Below are 22,835 nucleotides of genomic sequence, written 5' to 3' on the forward strand. Positions count from 1 at the left end.
AGTACGTCTCATTGTTTGTGTGGATATTGTAACTAGTATTGTTTACTTGATTCCTTTTTCTCATATTCTTCCCGTATTGCTCTCATTAGCACACAGGGATCAGATTATGTGTATGTTAATCTTGTATCCTGCCACGTTGCTGAGTCTCCTCAGATTGTTTCTAACAATTTTCTGAATGTTTGGGGGATTTTCTATGTATAAAATCATATAATCTTCAAGTAGTGAGACTTTGACTTCTTCCTTGCCAATCCACATTCTTTGATTTCCTTTGACTGTCCAATAGCTCTGGCTAATCATTCCAGCACAAGGTTGAATAATAAGAGTGATGAGTCTCTGTCCGATTCCCACTCACTAGGCGGGGATCTTTGCCGCTTTCCTACATTGACGAAGAGAGTGGCCTTTGGTTTATAATCTATGGCCTTAATTGTGTTGAGAAATTTCCCATCTAATTCCCATTTTGTTGATTGTTTTCATCAGGAATAAGGGGTGGATGTTGTCAAATGCCTTTTCTGCATCAAACGATATGACCATATGGTTCTTAACAAAAGATCTTAAGAGTAGCAGTTCGCAACCTGTGGGTCGTGACCTTTTTGGGGATCAAAGGGCCCTTTCAAAGGGGTTGCCTGGTTCGTAACAGTATCAACATTACAGCCATGAAGTAGCAACAGAAATAATTATGTGGTTGGGAGGGGTTCACATGTGAGGGACTGTATTAAAAGGTCGCAGCCTTAGGAAGGTTGAGAACCACTGTCTTAGAGACTTGGAGTGGGGGGGAAGGGCTATGGCCTGGTCTACACATTGAATTAGACTTCTAGCTTCTAGAATTATGGCATAACATTTCTGTACTAATATGTTAACCACAGTTTATGATGTGATCTGAGCCTTAGAAACCTAAGACAGTCACCAACTAATTAAATTAGTTTAGGCACATTAATTTCTTTCAGTCTCATTTTTTTCAAATAGGGATCATGGTAGCAATGATCCTGTTGGGGTCATTTTCACGATAAATGAGATATTCTAAAGTCGCTCAACAACCATAGGGCACGTGGCAAGTTCTCGGTGTTGTTAGTTGCGGAGCTGGTTCTGACACACAGGGACTGCATGTACAGCAATGCCGCACCACCTCACAGCATTGCTCTGTTTCACATTAGTGCTGCGGCTGGGGCGCCGCTTTATCTGAGGTTCTTCCCATTGTCTTGCTGCCTCTCTAGTTTACACTGAAGTTCGAAGTTACCATTGATCGGGTCTCTCCTGATACCATGTCCAATGTGCGTCAGGTGACATTTCACCATGCTTGCCTCTAGGGAGCCTTCTGGCTGCACTTCTTCCAGGACCGGTGTGCTTCTTCTTATAGGCCACAGTATGATCTTCACCAAGACCGCAATCAAAGGTAACAATTTTCCTTCGGTTTTCTTTATTCATTGACCACAAGGGACTGAAAATACCATGGCTGTGGTCAGGCTCCCCTTAGTCATCAAAGAGGAACCCGCCTTTTGAACACCTTTCATAGGTCTTTTGCAACAGCTATTCCCAGTTCGGTATGTCGTTTGGCTCCCTTCCTGCTGCTTCCGTGGACATTGACGGTGCACTCAGTTAAAATGAGATCGTTGGCACTCCCATACTGCTCTCTTTATCATGGTGTTGCTTATGCTGCGAGGGCCTGTGTTTTCTTGATGCCGAAGGGAAATCCACATTGAAGGCTGCGTTCTTTGTTAGTCATCAGTACGTGCTTTCAATCTTCTTTACTTTTAACCAGCTAGGGTACATGATCTGCACATAGCAGGCTGTTAACGTGCCTTCCTGTAATCCTGAGTTCAGTTTCTCAGGTTACTGGCTGAGCACACAGATGGAGTAAGGATGATGAAAGCATACAGCCCTTCCAGTAACTTAGTCCTGATTTTAAACGATGCGCTATCCTCTTGTTCTGGTACAGCCTCTTTGTCTGCACACAGGCTCAATAGGAGCAATATGAAGTCTTTTGGAATTTCCATTCTTCGCAAAGTTATCCATAATTTGTTATGATCCACACAGTTGAATGCCTTTGTGTAATCAATAAAACACAGGTTGACTTCTTATTTGTATTTTCTGCTTTTCTGTAAGCTCCATCTGCCATCAGCCATAATATCCATCATTCTCCACCTTTCTCTAAATCTAGCTTGAATCTCTGGCAGTTGTCTGTCAATGTACTGCTATGCCCACTTAAGGATATTTCCAGTGAAAGCTTACTTGTACTAATATATTGGTGGATAGTTGCCAGAGTGAGCCGAATTACCTTTCTTGGGAACTGGCACAGATGTGAGTCTTTCCCAGTCAGTGGAGCAGGTGTCTGTCTTTCCCATTTCTTGCTGTAGGTGAATGTGTGCTTACAGTATTATCTGTTTGACAAAACAGCTCAATTGCTATCTGTTAACTGCACAATTCCCAGAGCCTTGTTTTCGCTGATGCCTTCAGTGTAACTTGGACTTCTTTTTTCAGTACTGTCAGTTCTTGATCAGCTGTTCTCTCCTGGCGTGAACTGAACATTGGTTGATCAGTTTTTTTGGCTCTCGATTCCTTCCTTATTATTTTGTTACTTTGTTTTGTTGAATTTTTGTCCATTCAATCTTTCAACATTGCAGTTGGAGGCCTGAAATGTTCTTTCAGCTTGAGAAAGTCCTCGATAAACCTTTACCATTACCTAATTCTTATATAATTAATTCTTGTCATAGTTATGTATTTGAACAACTTAAGTTCATGACAAAAATATGTTGGTATCTTATAGTTTTCCTTTCTTCAGCTAGTAGACTAGTTAGTTCAGACTAGTTCAACATAATGTATCCCTAGAAAATGACCCAATTTCTGTTCTGTGTGTAAAATCTGGTGCCTATTATGCTTGCAAGCTTTATAAATATATAAGATTTCCACAATACATACTTTGCCTTTTTATAGAGTTTGCCTCCTGAGCTTATAAAACAAAGAACCCAGAGCAAACACTGAAGTTTTACGTTGTCATTGATCCAGTGTCAGAGTGGAACTGAGCTCCACAGTGCTTCATCAATGTTTTTTTGGGGGGATGGTGGTGGTGGAGGGGGTAGTATACATTAACAGGCCTTTCTTCTGCTATGCCTCTGGAGGATTCGCTGTCAGTGATTTGGTTAGCAGCTGTATCTGTAACTGCACTACCCAGGGACTATAGCCAACTGTGTGTGTTACTGAGTTGATTCCAACTCATAGTGATCCTGTAAGCCAGAGCAGAACTGCCCGATAGGGCTTGCTAGGCCGGATGCATTACTGGAGCAGATTCCTAGGTCTTTTCTTCTGTGGTGTTACTGGATGGGTTTGAACCAAAGAGCTTGCTGTTAGCAGTGAAGCATTTAATTGTTGTGCCACCAGGCCTCCTTGATTAGGACCCCCCAACACCCCACCTTGGTGGAAACATAACTTTCCAGAGATCCCAGTTATCTCTTCTGTGCGTATAGTTTTCAATGCTTGATTGGGAAATACCCTGGATATTTGGTCAGATTTTTCCTTACATTTCCCATCTATTTTCTGCTTAGACTTAACCTTGTTTTGATGTAAGAATAATCAGAAGACTTTCAATAATTCTATAGCAATGCTAGTGGGGGTGGGGTAATGACAGCTTGAAAGTTATTTGAAAAGTTCAAACCTACCTTCTGCTCCACAAAAGACCTGGCAATCAGATTTGCTTCCCCAGAGATTATAGCTTAGGGACCCCGACCACGTGTTCTACTTGGCTCCATGGAGTTGCTTTGACTTGACTTGAGATTGATTCAATGGCCTACAACAAGTAAATATATTAATGCATTAAGGGATTAAGGGACAATTCCATAGTTTCACCAATGTTTATGTGAGGAACAAAAGACAATGACATTTAGATGTAATTTCTATTCACATAGATCTTTAAAAACAAACAGAAGTCAGACAACTCCCAGTTAAATCAAAGGCCTTATCTATAGTGACAAACTACTCACATCATGGACATTTCCATGTTTCCATATTAGGGCTAATTTTAACCAATTCTCTTTCCATCCTCAAGATGGTGAGGAACGTTCTACCCACCAGGGTCGTTCTTGTGGAAATCCCTCACCACTGCTGACAGGTGCAGTGGCGCCACATGTGAAATCAACAAGTTGTGCAATATGAAAAGATTAATAAACCAGACAATAATATGAATTTTTCCAAAATAAAAATTTCATCACAATTTCACAAAAGGCAGTTCATTTTGATCATTTACAGGGACAAGGTGAAGTATAAATTTAATTAAAAACAACTTCTCTTTGGACTCATGAATATTAAATATTCAGACTGTTTCCATTTTTACAAGTCAACTAGGGCCACAAAATTGACTTCACGGAAAAATCATAATATTATTCAAACAAATTTGTGTTTTCATTTTTCTGTTGTCACATGGCGGTAACCAGCTTCTCCATATTCATGTCAGCATGGTCCCCAATTGCGTGTGGTCTGCAGGAACTCAGCCCTCACAGCACACGCATCGACCCTGTTTGACTGCCAGTTTGGGGAAGGTTTGATCCTTCCTCTCTGCTCCACTACTCCATTACATAGATGGCTTAAAGAACAGAGATTGTCTTGAAGTTAGTTGTGGAGGTTAGGAGTTCAAATCCAGGGTATTGGAAGAACCATGCTCCCTCAGCTCTAGAGCAAGATCTTTCCTTTCCTCTTCCAGTTTCCGCAGGCTCTGGGCGCTTCTCAGTGACTGGGCTTTGAAATGCATCTTTACATGGTGGCCCTCTTCCTCCAGTGACTTTATCCTCTCGCCTGCTCTCCTCTTTTAGAAACCGTCTCTCAGATGGAATCAGAGTCCTCTCTCATTCCTAAGTGACAAACCTCATTTCCAAACAGGGTCACATTTCGATACAAGGATGAGGGCTTCCACCTTTTCTTTTGAGGGGGCACAATTCAATCCATATCATATTTGCTATTAAACATTTTATAGTGTCTCTTTACCCATTAAAAAGGTAAAAATTAAAAATTTCTCAATGGAGATAATTGAGAAATCTATTGAAAGCAGACAGGGTAATATATCAGTTTCTAAGTCTTTCATAAAAGTTAAGAACTAGTAGCGTTTGCCTAGTCCCACTTCTCCACAGTCAGTCACCCCCAAAACTGAGCTCATTCAGTCACTGGACTTAGGTTGTGTAAGCAGCTGGGGCTGACTCGGGCTCTATCTAGCTCTTTCTCCTGAGCAACAGCTGCTTCTGGATGAGAAGCAGTAATCGCACTTGAAGGGGCTGAGAATCCAAGGGCACTTAAATTGCACCTCACCATACAAACCAGTTTCCAAAGGAGAGCAAAAAGAGCTCAGGTGTAAACAATTAAAGCATAAAGTCTCTGCTCTGAAGCCAGCACATTCACGAAAGGCAGTTCATTTTGATCATTTACAGGGACAAGGTGAAGTATAAATTTAATTAAAAATAACTTCTCTTTGGACTCATGAATATTAAATATTCAGACTGTTTCCATTTTTACAAGTCAACTAGGGCCACAAAATTGACTTCACTGGAAAAATCATAATATTATTCAAACAAATAAATGTGTTTCTGAGAAAAAACATCATGTACTTGGAAAGCTCGATATTTCCCTAGGGAAATGCATGGCTCCAGAACTGGCCCAGTCAAAAGTGTCTTTATCCCAGTGGCTCACAACACAGAAGGCCCATAACACCAATATTCCTTGGTAGAAATATCAGGGTATTATTTCTTGATATTTTTGTTGGACACACAATCTAACAGAAACACAGGATAGAAATAGCAGGTTCTAAGAAGATATTACTATTTTTCCAAAGACCCTGCTTCTGAGGGTGAGGGTGCTAAAACACTTTCAGAAAACACAACACCATAAAATCAAACAAAACCTCACTAGGATGCTTTTATAACATTGATATGAAAGGCAGAAATATCCATACACTTGACCTTGATAGTCAATTTATTGAGTGAGGCTACATTTGGGGAATCAGTGCATTAAGAGGTCATGTCCAGTCTACTTGAATTTCAAAAAAATCATTTATTAATTCAGTCACATTTAGTAAAGCCTTTACTAATTGGTACATATATATTCTTTATCTCAAAATATCTGAGAGTTTCCTTGTTGTAGCACTGAAAAGAACATGAACACATTGAAAAGGCATAAAGAACGGAAATGTGCCCCATCTTTTCATGACGACTAGCAATACTGAGTGTGTAAACTTCTTCATTAGGTGGCGGCTGTCAGACCCCAGCGAATGGTTCCAGACCTTTCTGATCATCAACGTGTGATGAATCCATGGACTTCAGATCAATAACCTGAATTGGCAGATTAAAACCTGAGGTCAGGTGATCTGAGAAGGGTCCCACCATTCCGTTCCCCTGCTGTGTGATGCTATGAAAGCAAAATAGGTAACGCTGCGCCTTGCTTCTTCCAATGCATTTAGCCAGATACATATGGGCAGCAAGAGCACAGCGATGTAAAAACAGAGCAGAAAAAAGTAACTTGAACAGAATGTGGCATTTTCCCTTGGTTTTGCTAACGGCCCACATACAACATGCTTTTAAAAAGCCACCCTAGAACATTTTCTCTTCATCATTTTCAAGCAGCTTAAATGGACATTTAGAATGTATAGCACTGGGCATGTATTCCATCTGGGAAAAATGGAAAAGAGATTTAGCACGATGGGCTGCATTTCTATAATTGTTGTTAGGACAAAGTTGATGTGTACTTGATCTCTTGTCTTTTGGTCATATTTTAAGGTCATCGTACCTTTTCAGCTCTGCAGTAGCACTACATGTTGCTTTTTGTAAGGAAAATAATTTTGAACATAATCAGTACACTTTATATTTAATTATAAATATCGATTCATTTTAAATGCCTTGAGGATTTGAAGACTTGAAAGACACATATAAGAGGAATTCTCTCATTCTCTTTATATTGTGAAAACTATTTTTATGGACTCTAAAGCCAGTAACACTTCGCTTTATTAAACACCAGTCCCCTGCCTCCTGGATGTTAATTTTATTGGGGCTGTCCTCTGAATATTCTTCCAATTCGAGCTATTCCTGCACAGCCCATGCACACTCATAGAAACTCTGCACCACCGTTCAGAACTTCCCCGTGCAGACATGTGTCCACAGCCAGCCAACGCCGCTCCGTGCCTTGATAAATATTGGCCTATTATAACCATTCTTAACAAAGTTTATTTCCAAACACATTTTTGTAACAATCTTCAAGATAACACCGAAAAACTGCACAAGAGTCATCTTGACTGGGTGAAGCGGGGAAAAAATGCCGACCAATTATAGCATTGCTTTGTTTACTCCTCCAGCAAGTCTGAAGTATTGGGGCTCTGAACCCTGTTGTTCTGTCTCAAGTATACGGTCCTGGATGTTATGTTTAGGTATTATGTTTTTATCATTTCTCAACTCTAAAGATACGGGAGGGAAATTCTCTCTCTAGCTTGTACAGCCAGAGGACTCCAATGCTTCCTTGCTAACCACAATTTAGTACTGCACACCTGCACACATCATACTGTATAATATATGTCGACAGTCTATGGAGAATTTATCTCAATTTACATACAGCTCTCCAAATCCTCTGGTGAGCCTGATGTGAAATCTGAGACAGGCCAAATCTCCCCAACAGGATCTTCTTTTCCTCCAGGGGGTTCACCTCCGAAGGCAATACAGATCCTTGGACAGCGCGGTGGGGCTCGAGATTCCGGGAGAGGAGTGGCTGCGGGGCTTGTTTCGCTGAAGATTTACAATGTAGTTCTTGCAGGCGGCTCAGCAACCCCCTCTGTGGCCGTGGGTGTCTGCTGTGACAGAGCGGGGAAAAGCTCTCTAATCTCCCGTGCCTGCCTCTGCCTTTCAGCCGCTCCCCTCTCCTGCCTTCCCTGCCGCCCAGCGCTCTCGCCTCCTTTGCCTTTCTAGGGGAGGGGGGGATGTTCGGGTGGGGTGGGGGTGGGGTAATAGGTGTTCAGTCCCTGAAGGCAGCTAGAGTAGCTTTGGCAATATAGACCCGAGCCTGTGTGCGCGCGCACACACACACACACACACACGCACACACACACACACACACACACACACACACACACACACACACACACACACACTCACTCACTCACTCCAGCTCTCCCCACGGGGATACCAAGCCAGCCCGAAGCTCCAGCTACCTGCAGGGGGTGGCCCGGCCGGGCGCTCAGCGCTTACTCGCCATCTGCGGAGGGCAGAGCCACATCCAAACCAGGGAGGGCGGTTGGCTGTCCGGTTGGCAAGCTGGAGACGTTGGCCGCCACCGCGGCTTAAAGTGTCCAGGGTGGCGAAGAAGGAGTCTCCAGGGCAGATTCCCGGAAGGGCTCCGAAGCTCCCGGACTTCCTCCGGCGGCGGCGCTCCAGTCGGTCCCTCCTGGCCATCCTCTCGGGCCCTTCTGCGGGGTGCTGGTCTGGGGCGCCCCGGGGCCGCCGCCGCCGCCGCCAGCGCAGCCCACCCGGAGGAGCACTGAACGCCCCGGCGACACCGGAGTGGGGGGCGAAAGCGGGAGCCCTAACTTCCCCCCCGCGGGACCCTCGCTCGGCGTCCGCCTCGCAGTGGCTCGCAGCCCGGGGCCGGCGGACGGGCTCCCGCGGAGAGCGCGGCGCAGGGGAGGGCCCGGCGGGAGCGGCGGCCGCGCAGGGGGCGCCCGGACCCCGCCCAGGAAGTAGCGCGCCGGCGGCCGGCGGCGGCGCCTTCCAAGTTGGGCGCGTCCGCGAGCCCGCCCCGGGCGGCCCGGCCCGGGGGGGGAGGCGGGGCTCCCGGGGGCAGTCGGGGCGGCCCGCGCCCCGGGCCGGCGCCCGTCCTGCGAGAGCGCGGGCCGGAGGCTCCCGGCTGCCAGGCGGCGTCGCGCCGCGGGCCCGCGTGCGCTGCCGGATGCCCGCGCCGGAGGGGGCTCGGGGCGCCCGCCCGCGGGGGGTGCTGGGGAGGGCGGGGGAGGAGGCGGAGGAGGCGGCGTGATGGCCCTGGACGGCGAGCGGGGGGAGCAGGAGGAGGAGAAGGAAAAGAAGAAGAAGAAAAAGAAGAGGAGGAAGAAGAAGAGGGCAGAGGAGGGGGCCGCGGAGAACCGCTCACCTTCGCAGGCCACCATGGGGGAGGCCGCCGCCGCCGCGCCCCGGCCGGGCGGCAGGGGGCCCTCGGACCCGTGGGCGGACTCGGTGGGCGTGCGACCCCGCACCACGGAGCGCCACATCACGGTGCACAAACGGCTCGTGCTGGCCTTCGCCGTGTCCCTCGTGGCGCTGCTCGCCGTCACCATGCTCGCCGTGCTGCTCAGCTTGCGGTTCGACGAGTGCGGCGCGCCCGGCGCCGACGGCGGCCCCGCGGGCTCCCCCGCGCGTGACCGCAACGCCAGCCTCCCGGGAGCCGCCCCGCGCAACCACCCCGCGGGCGAGGGCTCGGCGCCGTCCGAAGCGGCCGGCCAGGCGACGCCGGCGACCCCGTCCGCCCGGCCACCATCGGAGGAGGAGCGCGAGCCGCGGCGCCCCTGGACCCAGTTGCGCTTGTCGGGCCACCTCAAGCCGCTGCACTACAATCTGATGCTCACCGCCTTCATGGAGAACTTCACCTTCGCCGGCGAGGTGAACGTGGAGATAGCGTGCCGGAACGCCACCCGCTACGTCGTGCTGCACGCCTCCCGGGTGGCCGTCGAGAAGGTGCAGGTGGCCGAGGACCGCGTGGCTGGGGCCGTGCCCGTGGCCGGCTTTTTCCTCTACCCACAGACCCAGGTCTTGGTGGTGGTGCTGAACCGGACCTTGGACGCCCAGAGGAATTACAACCTGAAGATCATCTACAATGCCCTCATTGAAAACGAGCTCCTGGGCTTCTTCCGCAGCTCCTATGTGCTCCACGGGGAGAGAAGGTAGGGAGGGGCGGGGCCCCGCGGCGCGGGACCCTCAGGACCCTCTGGGCTGCCTGCCACCCACCCCCCAGACTCGGTCCCATTCCCTCTGGGAAGCAAGGGGTGGCGGCGTAAAGTCACCAGCCCAAACCCTCTACTCCCCAAAGCCCAAAGCCCGTCCCCAAAGCCCGTCTGCTCCGCAAACTCACTCACTCACTCAGTGCCAAACAGGGAATTCCGCCCCCCTTGCATAGTTGGGACCTTCTCCTGGGGTAAGCTTGCTGGGCCTTAGAATAGATTCCCACTCCCAGTGCTGCTGCTTTTCTAAGGGGTATGTGTAATTTGAGCGATGCCAGATTGACAGTAAAAGGCTAACAAGTTATCCTCTAAAGAAAATGACTGAGCGCTTAAGGCCAACATAGCAGAGCCTCTCCGTTAAGGTATTGGCAAATTCCTCTTACCAGGTCCACCCTGTCTGACTCTTCGTCCCCTGGCAAACGCTTGGCAGAAGATGGGCTTTGGCTGCGTAAAGTTTTCTAAAAGTAGAACGTCAAGTTCACAGCCCTGCCTAGTACAGCTCAAGGCCGGAGAGGCTGGAGGGGTGGTTGGCATGGTACACGCTGCCAAGAGTGCCCCGCCGCCGGGAGCTGCAGTTTGAGGATCAAGGCATGGTCATTCCAGTGGCTTTTCCTAGAGTTATTGCCTCTGGAGATGTCTCTAGTGGTGAAGGGGGAGAAAACACGGCTAGTTAGTCTTCAAAGCCGAGTGCCTTTGATGCCTTTTAGATTGGTCAGTATTCTACTTATTAGTGCCTTAAAAAACTTTCCTTCACTTGTTTAGAGTTTGTGCTTAAGAATCCAACAGAACAGGTGCGAATTGCACCAGTTCCTCCAAAACTTTATGGTTTGGTGAAGTTGTTTAATTTAGCTAAGCCAATATTTCTGAACCTGATGACCTCTATCTAAGTTCTATCAACCCCACAGCAGCCCTGTAGGATAGGAGCTGATATCCCGAGTTTGACAGATGGGAAAAGGGGAGCATCGGGAAGTCAGGTATCTTGACTGTGATTACATGATGAACCGACAAAGCAGGGATTTGAGTTCAGGCAGCAAGGCTTGGTAGAGCCCATATATATCCCCTGACTTGGGAATAATAACAATAATAAATCCATAATGATACCATACTCTCACAGTATTGCATCAGGTGCCCATGACTCATTCACTTCCAGAGACTCAAGTCTGACTCACAGAGACCCTGCAGGACAGAGTAGACGGAGTAGAACTGCTCCTGTGAGTTCATGAGTTCATGAGACTGTAACTGTGTACCAGAGTAGAAAGCCCTGTCTGTCTGTCTCCTCAGAGCACTGATTCGAACCGTTGACCTAGTGTTTAGCAGACCAATGAGTGAGTACCATGCCACCAGGGCTCCTAGGTGCCTATGAGTAAATGTGTTAAACAACACTCGACCACGTGCGGGGAATATAACCTACCATAAATAAGTGTCTGGTAGTACGAGGTTCTTAGGTATATTTTAATGAAAGAATAAGATTCTTGCTCTTCCCCTGACTCATTGCGTTTAAAGCAAATGATTACTTAAATGACTAGAACAGGTGAGAGTTAAAAAATAACAAAGTAGTAGAAACATAACAAACTTAAAAATGCAAACAACTTGATTAAAGGTGTGCTGGAAATGACTGATGGGAGATCCCCAGTGATTCTCACAACGGCAAAAACGAAGGCTCAGCAGTCCAGCGCACTTGGGATCCCCAGGCTTGTCAGTGAAGAGCTGAGTTTGAACTCTGGTTTTCTGATCCCTAGACCTGAGCTTATGGTGCCTGGAAACTCTCAAGAGAAACTGCTAGTCTCTCAGAGACGGGAACTTCACCAAAGTTCTGTTTTATGAGGTCACGTTATATAAATAAAATACCGAAATGCCTCAATAGTTGCATGATAGTTAAGGTCTCCCATAAATTAGTCACTTGATAAATCGTAGCATTAGGTATGGATAATTTAAACCCCTTTCCATCATTTTCCCATATATTATAAAGAATATAGATTAACCATTAAAAACCCCACTATCATCAAATATGGGGAAAGGCATAGAAGGTATATCTTCATATGCTGAGAAAAAAGCTTATTATATCAAAATATCAATACTGTAAATTGCACATCACTACTGATAAATCTTGCTGCGGTAAAATAAATACCTCCAACTAATGCTGGTTTTTGAGCCATGCCAAAATATATTTGGTGGAACTGAGTTTGTTTTGGTCAGTGCTTTCAAATTAACAGGACTCCTAAAAAGACCAGATGTTTCTGCTTGACCCATAACTGATTTCTTATACCCCTGGTACATATTTGCATTTCAATGCACTCCTTCAGTTCTCCCTACAGATGTAAAGGGCTCAGTTGAAAGTTTAACCTAGTGCCCATGCAGCTAAACTCTCCTCTTGCCCCCCCCCCCCCCCCCCGGAACTACAGGATTCTGTGTTCCTAAGAGTTCTGTTCCTTTTTCTTTAAGGCCATGTTAATTTGATCATGTATTGGATGTTTATGCTAGAGTTGATAAGACAATGAAAATGTAGTAAATTATTATAAAAAAATCATACCAGCGTTCCAGATATTAACTCTTGTTGTTGTTGTTGCTGTTACTATGGCTACTTAGACTAATAGCAGGAACTCAGTCAAAGTTGGACTTTTGTTAGTAATAATTTTATCACCTAAATGCAGTGTAAATAACATTTAAAAACCCCATTCTCCAAAAGGACACAGGGGCAAGCTCTGGGAAACCTGGTTTAAAATAAATATGGTTGCAAAGGAAATTAATGCCATTATCAAAGTATAGTGGCCTAGTCTATGTGACCGTAGTTACTGTTCTAAGTGCAGTGGATACTGGCCATACCTACTCCCAGCCCACTGCCATCGAGTAGGTTTTGGCTCGCAGTGACCCTATGGGACAGAACAGAACCGCCCGAGAGGTTTCCAAAGCTGAACTCTTCACAGAAGCAGACTGCCACGTCTTTTATTTCCACGGGGCAGTTGGTGGGTTCGAACCACTGACGTCTCGCTTTGCAGCAGAGCAGTTTAAGCAGTGGACCATCAGGGATTTTATTTTGGATATAGAGGAACATGTTCTTCTTTTGCATCTATAATCATTTTATAGAAATCTTTAGATGCTTTTTGATGTTCTTATGGCCATTTCAAGGCTATACAGGTTAGATCATTTCGTGAAAGGAAATCCAAGACACCTCGTTTTCTCTCTGTCTTCAAAATTTGGTGTTTGATTTGATTTGAGTCACTTAGCACGTGGGGCAGGTACCGGAGGTGCTTTCTTCGGGCATGCTCCCTTGCAGCGGTGGTTCTCACCTTCCGACAGTTCCTCATCTGGTGGTGACCCCCCAACCATAACAATATTTTCGTTGCTACTTCATAATCATAGTTTGCTACCGTTATGAATTGGGCGACCCCTGTGAAAGGTTCCTTTGACCCCCACAGGTTGAGAACCACTGCTATAAAGTATCTTAAAATTGTTCTCAGTCCCACTCATCTGTACTTGTTGCTAAAGGTTTAAAATCAGACACACCAATTATTTAGATGTGACTTTTTATGAGTTAAGAATCTAAGTAATTAGTAAACATTTGAAAATTTGACTTCATAATTTTTATGTAGAAAAATAAAATAGCACACTATCAGAGAGTATCAAAGGTCAATTGGAAAAAACTTTTAGTTTGTATAATCTAAAAATGCCAAGATCAGTAAAACGGAAAACAAAATTGCCATAGGGAGTTCTTATTTAATACTGTGGAAATCTGATTTCAAAACCAGTCTCGCTTCTTCTGTCACCCTTTGAAAATTCAATCTGTTTTCTTTCTCCTGCCTTTCTTTTTTTATTACTGGAAACAGATAGGAATGACATTTATCAACCCTTACCAGCTGGAAGGAGTGAAAGTTTAGCTTCAGAATCTTGAGTGGGGGATAGTCATGTGAAATCCAGGTGGCCATTACAGAGCCGAAGATGAAACTCCTTCCTTTGGGATGAGAGCGATGAAGTTGAGTAGTGTCTTTGTAAACCCCAGCTGAATGACAGCAGCGCCTCAAGGTGGCACGTTTGAGACATCAGCCATATCCTCAGTACCTGCTTATTAAGCTACCTACTCCCTCCCTCCCCCCCCCCCACCAGGCACTGCCCTGAGTAATCGGAAAGATAAAAAGCAGTCCAAGGTCCCACTGGTACAGAGATCGGACATGCAGCCTTCAGATAGACTTCAAGCCTGCAGACACGATTTGTTTACCTAACCCCCAAACAGCTTAATGTTATTTTTCTGATTAGCTGTAAAAGTTTAGAAATTGAGGGATTACATAGAAAAGTATTTATTTCTGGCCTTTTGGAAAATTGGAAAATCTTGTACCACTGGGCTTACATTCTAGCTTGGCAGTATTTGTCTTCATTTATTACTTCAACAGTTATTTATTGAATGTCCTCTGTGAGAGTCAGGCAGTTTCATAGGCTCTAGGGTCTAGAAATAAAGTGAACAAAATCACATTGTCAGGAAGCTTTTATACTTCTTAAGTTTGTGATTGACCCATTTACAAGTGACATTTGCTTCCATGTGTAACTTAATCTAGACCACTTCTGCATCTTTGTACCTAGTCTACTTCACCTTTTTCAATCAAGTGGCTATTTGGATTTTCAACCCTTGCTTGGGCCATAATTCACCAGGGAGGCCAATAATAAGGACCAGGAAAAAGAGGAATATGAATAAGAAAATCAACAAGTTCACTAATTGTGAATTAATGACAGTAGCATTCACTAACTGTCAAGTGTAACCTGTAGAGAATAAGTTTCTTGTACATAATGAGTCCAAGAGAGTTTAGAAGAGGGAGAAATTTCTGTGAGTTAGAGTCTAGAGATCTACTTTATAAAAGAAACATGATTTGGTATTCACTTAAATAATATTATAAAGAAAAGTCATAGAAATGGGGAGGTCTGTGGGAGAAAGTATAGTATTCTTGTTATAAATAGATCTGAGAATTTAGATTTCGTTTCTCTGTGTAACATGGGTTAATTACTTAACCTCTCTTTAATTCACATTTTTAAAACTAGAAATACAAATTCTTCATTTACATTGTTTTCCTGGTTACTATTGTGATAAAACAAACCATCCCAAAGCTTAGTGGCAGATAGAAACCACTTTGCTATACTGAAGCTCTCCTTTAATGGATCAGGAATTTTGGACAGGAAAGAGGCAGGCTAGCCTGCACTCTATGATGAGAGGTGACTCCGTGTAGGTTCTTTTGTTGTGTCTGTGGGATTGGTGCTGGCACGCTCGTGGAACTCACCTGCTGCTCATTGTGGGTACTCTCTTTGGAACGCAGTGTGGCCTGGCCTTCTAACTCACGTGGTGATCTCCGAATGGCTGGTTTTCTTACACGGTACTTCAGGGCTCTGTAGGGGAGTTCTTACATGGTACTTCAGGCCTGTGTTCTTACATGGTACTTCAGGGCTCCGAAGGGGGGTGTTCTGAAAGAACTAGGTGGAGACTGTGGCCTTTACCGGCATCCTTACGGGTTGCTCAGTATCACATACATAATATCTCCTAATTATAAGTGGGTCATTAAGGATGGCCCTGATTCATTAGAAGAGAAAGTGTACCTCACCTCTTGATAGGAAAAGGGTCAACAGCTTATGGAAGTGTTTTAAATGTATATTATTTGCTCTCTGGTCCTAAAGAATTTTATCCACCCCTGTACGAATTTCCGCTGACCCTTCAGAGAGAGCAAACCACCAATAGGCCTCCTCCTATTACAACTCAAGCTCAAGCTTGAGGTCCAGGATCTTACCCTGCCCAGCTGCCACTCGGGGTTTGTCTCTTATGTGTACTTCCTCTACTCTGAAGACCATCAAGTCAGAAGACAAGTTGTTTCCCCCTGCACATCCAGTGTGCAGTAATAAAACAGGCATACGGTGATTACAGCAGCCATTTTCATGAAAATACGGAGAAAATAGGAGGATACAGACGTCACTGGCCGATGGCAGTTCTCCAATTCAGTTGAGCCCCTGCCGCCAATTCCTTTATTATGGCTCTTTTCGACTCCTTGAGAGTTGTTCTCCCTGATACGTGACCTTCCTTGCTGGGGCCTTTATATTTCATTCTAAATCTTCCTTTCTCTACATTTAAAAGGCAGTTTGCTCAATTCATTGACATCGGCTTTATTCTTCAGTTGTATAACCAGTCTCACTATTTTTTTCATAATCACTCCACCACTATTTATATAAACTTACTGCTCCTTAAGTTTCTTGCCTGATCTTTCTGGATGCTGTTGTTGATTCGATCCAAATGCCTGAGAGCAGTGCTCAAGGCACACATTGCTAATTAAGCTGAACTTGTAACAAGGGGTAATAGAGAGCTCATGGTCTCCTCTGTTGAGGAGAGTTTCTTGAATTAATTAATAAGCCTCATGTGATTGATTGCAATTTAATTTACATTTGGACCATAATTTCCCCTTTAGATGTTTTCTTCTTTTATTAAAATTCCACTGTGTTGTATGTTGGAATGAATCAAACTGTTACTTATCCGCAAAAGATGAGCTGTGAGCAGGACGTATAAATGTCAGCAGGAGAGACTGCCACATTTCTATTAATCCAAACTGTGGCATTTTGAAAGATAGAGCATAGGTTTATGATTGACTTACACATCATGAAAGAATATGAGTATATAATTCAGGTACTAAAACTTTGATCATTGTAAAACATTCAGTTGATTCTCCAAAAAAGTTGTTTACCATTTGATGATTTGTCAGTAAACTCAGGAAAACTTATGCAGACAACAACCAGTAGATTGTGGTTGGTGTTGAATAACCTTCTCAGTTTGTTTCAGTGCAGGGTTGGGAAGCAAGGCTTCTGTTTTATTGTTTCGTTTCTATTGCTGGGAATTCAAGCAGTTGTAATTCTTTTAAAAATGGTGGGTTTTTTATGTATCAACTGGTATCCACTCGATTAGACAAAATTACATGCACAAATCTCTTTGAGATGAGCCTTTCTTTACCTTCGGGGTCTGTAGAACAAGACCCTTATAATTCTTACCTATCCTATTATTTAAAAGACAAGGCTTGGAAGAGGCTTAATCGAAAGACTCCAACAGCCTGTTGTCACGTTGAAAAGGCCCGTTAGGGTCTTAATAAAGTCATACTCTAGCATTATCTTTAGATCAAGCTTTTCTTTTTTATTTGTTTGTTTGGGAATTAAATTCAATGCAGTATCTATTACAAAAGAGTCTTGCTTTTGAAGAGGAAAATGTGAATTTGCCAACTTAAAAAAAATTATTAAGTACTTTCATTGGGGCTCTTACAGCTCTTATCACAATCCATCCATCCATCCATTGTGTCAAGCACATTTGTACATATGTTGCCATCATCATTTTCAAAGCATTTTCTTTCTACTTGAGCCTTTGATATCAGCTCCTCATTTTTTCCCGCCCTCCCTCCCTCATGAACCCTTGATAAATTATAGTTTATTATTTTCATATATTACATAGTCCTCTGTCTCCCTTCACCCACTTTTCTGTTGGTTGTCCTCCTGGGATGGGATTGTATGTTGATTCTTGTGATCAATTCCCTTTTCTCCCCTACACACCCCGTATTCAACTGGTATCTCTAGTCTCATTATTGGTTCTGAGGGGTTTACCTGCCCTGGATTCCCTGTGTTATGGGCTCTTATCTGTAGCAGTGTATATGTTCTGGTCTAGTCAGATTTGTAAGGTAGAATTGAAGTCATGATAGTGGAGGGGAGGAAGCATTAAAGGCTCACAAGGAAGAGATGAGCCCGCCAGGGTGCAGTACAGCACCGATGAAACCTACAACTTTCTTCTAGTTCTTTAATGCTTCTCTCCCCGCTCACCCAACTAGATCATGTTTTCTAACCCTTTGATTTGAATATTTTTTTTCGGAGGCTGCTTTTACTTTAAGGATCTTAAGCCCTCTGTAGTCTGGGAAGGAAACACAATTTTAATTTAAAACCTAGAAAGTCCTGCTCGTTTATGGTTTAGCTACATTTTACTTGAAAACTGTAGAGATTGTTCTTAACGTGTGTGTGTGTGTGTGTGTGTGTGTGTGTTTCATGGCTAGTGAGTGATAAGCCAGGTCCAGACAGGCTCTCTGCTATCGAGGTGATGAAGACCCATAGCAGCTGCGGACAGGGTGGAACTGGCCCCGTGAGCTTCTGAGACCGTAACGCTTCAGAAGAGCAGAAAGCTCCACGTGTCTCCTGCAGAGTGCTTAGTGGTTTTGACTGCTCACTTTGTGATTAGCACCCCAGTGGGTCACCGCTACACTACCAGAGCTGCTGACGATCAGCCAGGTAGCACTGTCAGTACTCTTTCTGGAAGCTCCTTGGCTAGAAAAGAAGAGTGGAATGGGTTTCTTCTCCTTTCGCATACTGCAGACAACTGTAGAGCTAAACTTTCTGTGACCACACAAAAAGTTTGTCTTTTATTATGTTTCTACCCACATTTATCGTATTAGCCTCGAAGCCCTCATCAACAGTTTCCACTCATAGTCTTCTTATGTCTGAAGCTACGGCCATGTTTTAATTAAAAGCCCTTGTTACAGCAATGCTCCATGGATACAAATTTGCTTTGGCTGATTCTGCTGTAGAGCAAACCACTTGACAATATAATATACTTTTTATGGCACACACAGGTTCTTTGTGTGAGGGACTCAGATCGTTTTTGGAACGGAGCAATTTATCTCTGCTACATGATGTCTGGGGCCTTAGCTGGGAAGTGTCAGTGTTGGGATATCAAGATAATCTATAGCTGGAGGGCCCGAGCTGTCCAGCGGCCCCATCATCCACTGTCTAATGGGTGATGCCATTAGGACTTCACCTGGGGCTGGCAGCCGAGGGGTTTACATGTGGCCTCTCTCCGTCACTTGAGCGTCTTTGAAGCATGGGGATCACATGGTATTCACATGGTAGTTGGTCTTCTTAGCTATTGATTTCATTTTCCAAAGACACAAGTATAAAGAGATTTACATCATTTGTTCCTTGCATTATAAAATAGTTATGGAGAATTGCATTTGTCACTATATTTTTCTCTCTTGTTAGGAAGGTATTACCATTTCTAATGCAGCCATGTGTCAGTATTACTTTATTAATTTCAAGCTTAGGGTGACTCATGATCAATGGATGAGGCATAAACTCCATCTCTCAGTGAGAATAGAGTCAAAGAAGTTGTATAAATTTTCTCAAACTACCAAAAGTTTTTCTAAATATTAGAAGAGATTACATAAATAAAGGGAGTCCTGGTGGCTCAGTGTTTAAGTCTTGGTTGCTAACTAACCCATCAACTCCTTCTGTCAATATTTACAGCCTTTGAAACCTATGGAGTAATGCTACAGGGTCGCTGTGAGTCTGAATCGACTTGACAAAAATGAATTTATTTCAGTTTTATGGATATGAAATCGGAAGCACAGCATTTGGCACATAATACACTGATGATTATAAATCAATCTGTTCAGAAATTCTTTAATGAATTTGTGATATATACATTTAAGAGTTTAGATGTAAACTAGATTATAGAGGATCTTGATACCAGACCACTCGAGTATTTGTTTTATTCACTGAATAATTTAAAGCTACATAGAAAGCTAATACAAACTCATTGCTTTGAGTTGATTCCAACTGAGAGCAATCTTGTAAGACAGACTGTCTTAGGATTTCCAATGCTGTCATTTTTTTAAGTGTAAGAGAGAGCTTTATATCAAGACGTAATTATATTTCCAGCTAACATCCCAGCCTAGTACAGATCAAGTCCATAAATCTGATTCTACACCATAAGTCGAATACTAGTCCATAAATACCCCTTCAGAGTCGTGCAGCCACATGCAGTGAGGCAGAATGGAGGAAGATCACGGGCCGGTGGGGGTGGGTGCAGTCTTGTAGGTCAATAGTGGTAGACACATTCTGGGCTCTGGCTGCCATCAGCATGACTTGAAGTGGCTTGTCAACAGGAAGATGAAACGGAGAGTGTGTATGGCCTGCCTTCAAGGAGAAAGAGACAGGAAGAGGCTGGCCTCACAGAGCCATTTATCTCGGTCCTCCATTCAAGCTGTGACCTCATTAATACACTAAACTCCAGGTTCCTACAAGAACCATGTGGACACAAGAAAACCTAACTATCACAGTCCTCAACTTGGCACATATATACCATTCTTTAGTCAAATATAATTTTTTTAAAAAGGACAATAGTAAAATCATATTTGTGCTTAAAAGGAAAAAACTAAAATTCAGAAAATTCAAAATATTCCAGGCTTTTTAAACATAATATTCTATACACTCATAGAAACAAAACTATTCTATGCGTAATAATTGCAGTATGTGAATATCTACATCATAATCCTATCAAAATATTCTTTTCAAAAAAAGTTTCCTATCAAAATATTCTTATGAACATATTCCCATACCCATGGAAGTTTGTAAGCCAGCCATGTCATTACTTTGTCCTCCCTTTTTGGGTATCCAATTTCTATACTTCCCTCTTAGATCAACCCAGTGCTCTCAGGAGACCAGTGTGTTCTTTGGTGTGAAAACTCTGCGTTCCAGTTGGGAGCTAGTGAGTCTGCATCCACGAGCGAAGTCAAACCAGGACAGGCTGTTGCTGTAAGTGTCCTGGGCATTGACTGCCACACCTTTCTCCCGTGGAGCAGGTGGTGGCTTCCAATGGCAACCTGTTGGCCAGCTGCTAAGCACTTAACTGCCGTGCCACTGGGGTACCTTCAAAGCTGCATGTGTTTATTTATACTCTTGATAATCTGGTGCAGCTTTTATGGCACGAGAAGAGTTCACATAGGTAAGACTAAGTATTATCACTACTAAAGTCATTATAACTTAAAATGCATAGAACAAAGTGGATATGGAAGGGATTTTAAAGGAGGAATTGATAGGATTTGGATAGGGAAATAAAAAGTTGAGAAAGCAAAGATTGGCTTTAAAATTTAAAGTAATTACCAACACCAAATTTGCTGCCAGTGAGTCAGTTCTGACTATAGAAACCTTCTGTGGAGTTTCATAGGTTTTATAAATCTTTACAGGAACATACAGCCTCACCTTTGTCCTTCTGAGCAGCTGGTGGGTTTGAATTGCTGACTTTGAGGTTAGGAGCGTAATGCTTACCCAACAGCACACCAGGCCTCCTGTTTAAAGCAAAACCACTTTTTTTTTTCCTATCAGCATTTGTTGTGCATTTTGAACCAACTATTCACAGGCAATGTGGGTTTTCATTCTTCCTGGCCAATCCATTGGGCACATAAAGCACACTACCCAAATAACCCATTTGTTGCATTGTAACTTATTATACAGAATTTTATTAGTCACATTTTTTATTAGTAGCTAACAAAACTCCATCAAAGCTAAAGAAAAAGAGAATTTATTTTAGAAAGTGATTGAAGTCCACATCAAGGATGAACTTAGTGCTCGGGGCGCTGTGGGAACTTATGATTCCTATTTCAGCATGTGTTAGTTTCCTAGGCCATTGCAGCAAGTGGTCATTAAACTGAGTGGCCTAAAATAATAGGAATTTGCTTTCTCACCGTTCTGGAGACTAGAAGTTTGAAATTACACTTTCCCCAGGTTATACCCCTTCAAAGACTCTAGGGAAAGTCTGTGTTTTTTTGGGGGGGCGGGGGGGGGCTCTTCTAGTTTTTTTCCCTTCCAATAGTCCTTGTCCTTCCACCGATTCATAAAGATACATTACTCCAGTCTGCCTTCAAGTTCTGGGTGTGTGTCTCTGTTTCTCTTCGCTTCTCCTTTTTCAAGGACACCATTCATTTAGAATGGATTATGACCCACTTCGTTGTGATCTGAATAATTGCAAGGAGCCCTGGTGGCTTAGTGGCTACACATTGGGTTGTCAACCACATGGTCAGCAGTTCGAGCCACCAGCTGTTGCTTGAGAGCACGACGTGCCTTCCTGCTGCGGTCAAGAGGTAATGTATTGAAACTGCAAAGGGGGCAGCTCTACCCTGCCCCATTGGGCACCATCAGTCAGAATTGATTGGATGGCGGTGGATTTTTAACTAATTACATCTGCAAAGACCCTGTTTCTAAGTAAGGTCACATTCACAGATACTGAGGAAAAGACTTGATGATCGCTTTCTGGGGACATACTTTAGCTCACAGAATAGGCCCTTCTAAATGCTGTTTCTGGTTCATTTTCTCTCTCTTACGGTGGCATTCTTCCTCTGTTCCTCGATGCAGACAGTGAACTATGACTGCCCATATTTTCAGGCTTTACATATTGCTGTGCACACTCCAAGAGAGGAAGTGACCTTTATAAAGTCCCCAATTAATAACAAGAGTATTGATTGCCTGTGTTTGAACTACTGATCATCCATGGTTGCTAGGTCTGGAAAGTACACACGTGAAGGGAGATTTTCAGAACATGATATCTTTTCCTGCATCCTTGCAAACGGGAGTGGGTGTTTCAAGAAATACATTTCTAAAGAAGGACTTCAGGAAGAAAACGCAAGTCCTAAAGCTTGCATTTTACATATTTTCACTTTGGATTGACTACAACAGAAACCATAAACCAAATATGCAGTGGTAGTATGTATACAATACACCCCCTGGAAAGTGTACACTTGCACATTCACACACGAATGTAAGGCACATTTCTTTTTTATGTTTATATATATACATATATATATGCACACATTTTAATCATTTTATTGGGGGCTCGTACAACTCTTCACAATCCATGCATCCATCCATTGTGTCAAGCACATTTTTATATTTGTTGCCATCATCATTCTCAAAACATTTGCTGTCTGCTTGAGCCCTTGGTATCAGCTCATTATTTGTTTCCCTCCCTCTCCACTCCCTCCTACCTCACGAACCCTTGATAATTTGTAAATTATTATTATTTTGTCTTATCTTACACTGTCCGACGTCTCCCTTTATCCACGTTTCTGTTGTCCAT

At 43.8% G+C, this 22,835-nt stretch overlaps 1 protein-coding gene across 9 annotated transcripts in view; it reads left to right on the forward strand.

Moving 5' to 3' along the window:
- The first annotated feature begins 8,966 nt into the window (after positions 1 to 8,966).
- LOC142450412 (thyrotropin-releasing hormone-degrading ectoenzyme-like) overlaps positions 8,967 to 22,835 on the forward strand; it is a 496,691-nt gene continuing 482,822 nt past the window's right edge. For all 9 annotated transcript variants that reach the window (XM_075552297.1, XM_075552298.1, XM_075552300.1 and 6 more), the window contains exon 1: positions 8,967 to 9,883. In XM_075552297.1, the coding sequence (XP_075408412.1) occupies positions 8,982 to 9,883 (902 nt within the window). In that variant the 5' untranslated portion in view covers positions 8,967 to 8,981. The remainder of the gene's footprint in view (positions 9,884 to 22,835) is intronic.

Source organism: Tenrec ecaudatus, chromosome 6, assembly GCF_050624435.1.
Source record: "Tenrec ecaudatus isolate mTenEca1 chromosome 6, mTenEca1.hap1, whole genome shotgun sequence".
Classification (NCBI taxonomy): domain Eukaryota; kingdom Metazoa; phylum Chordata; class Mammalia; order Afrosoricida; family Tenrecidae; genus Tenrec; species Tenrec ecaudatus.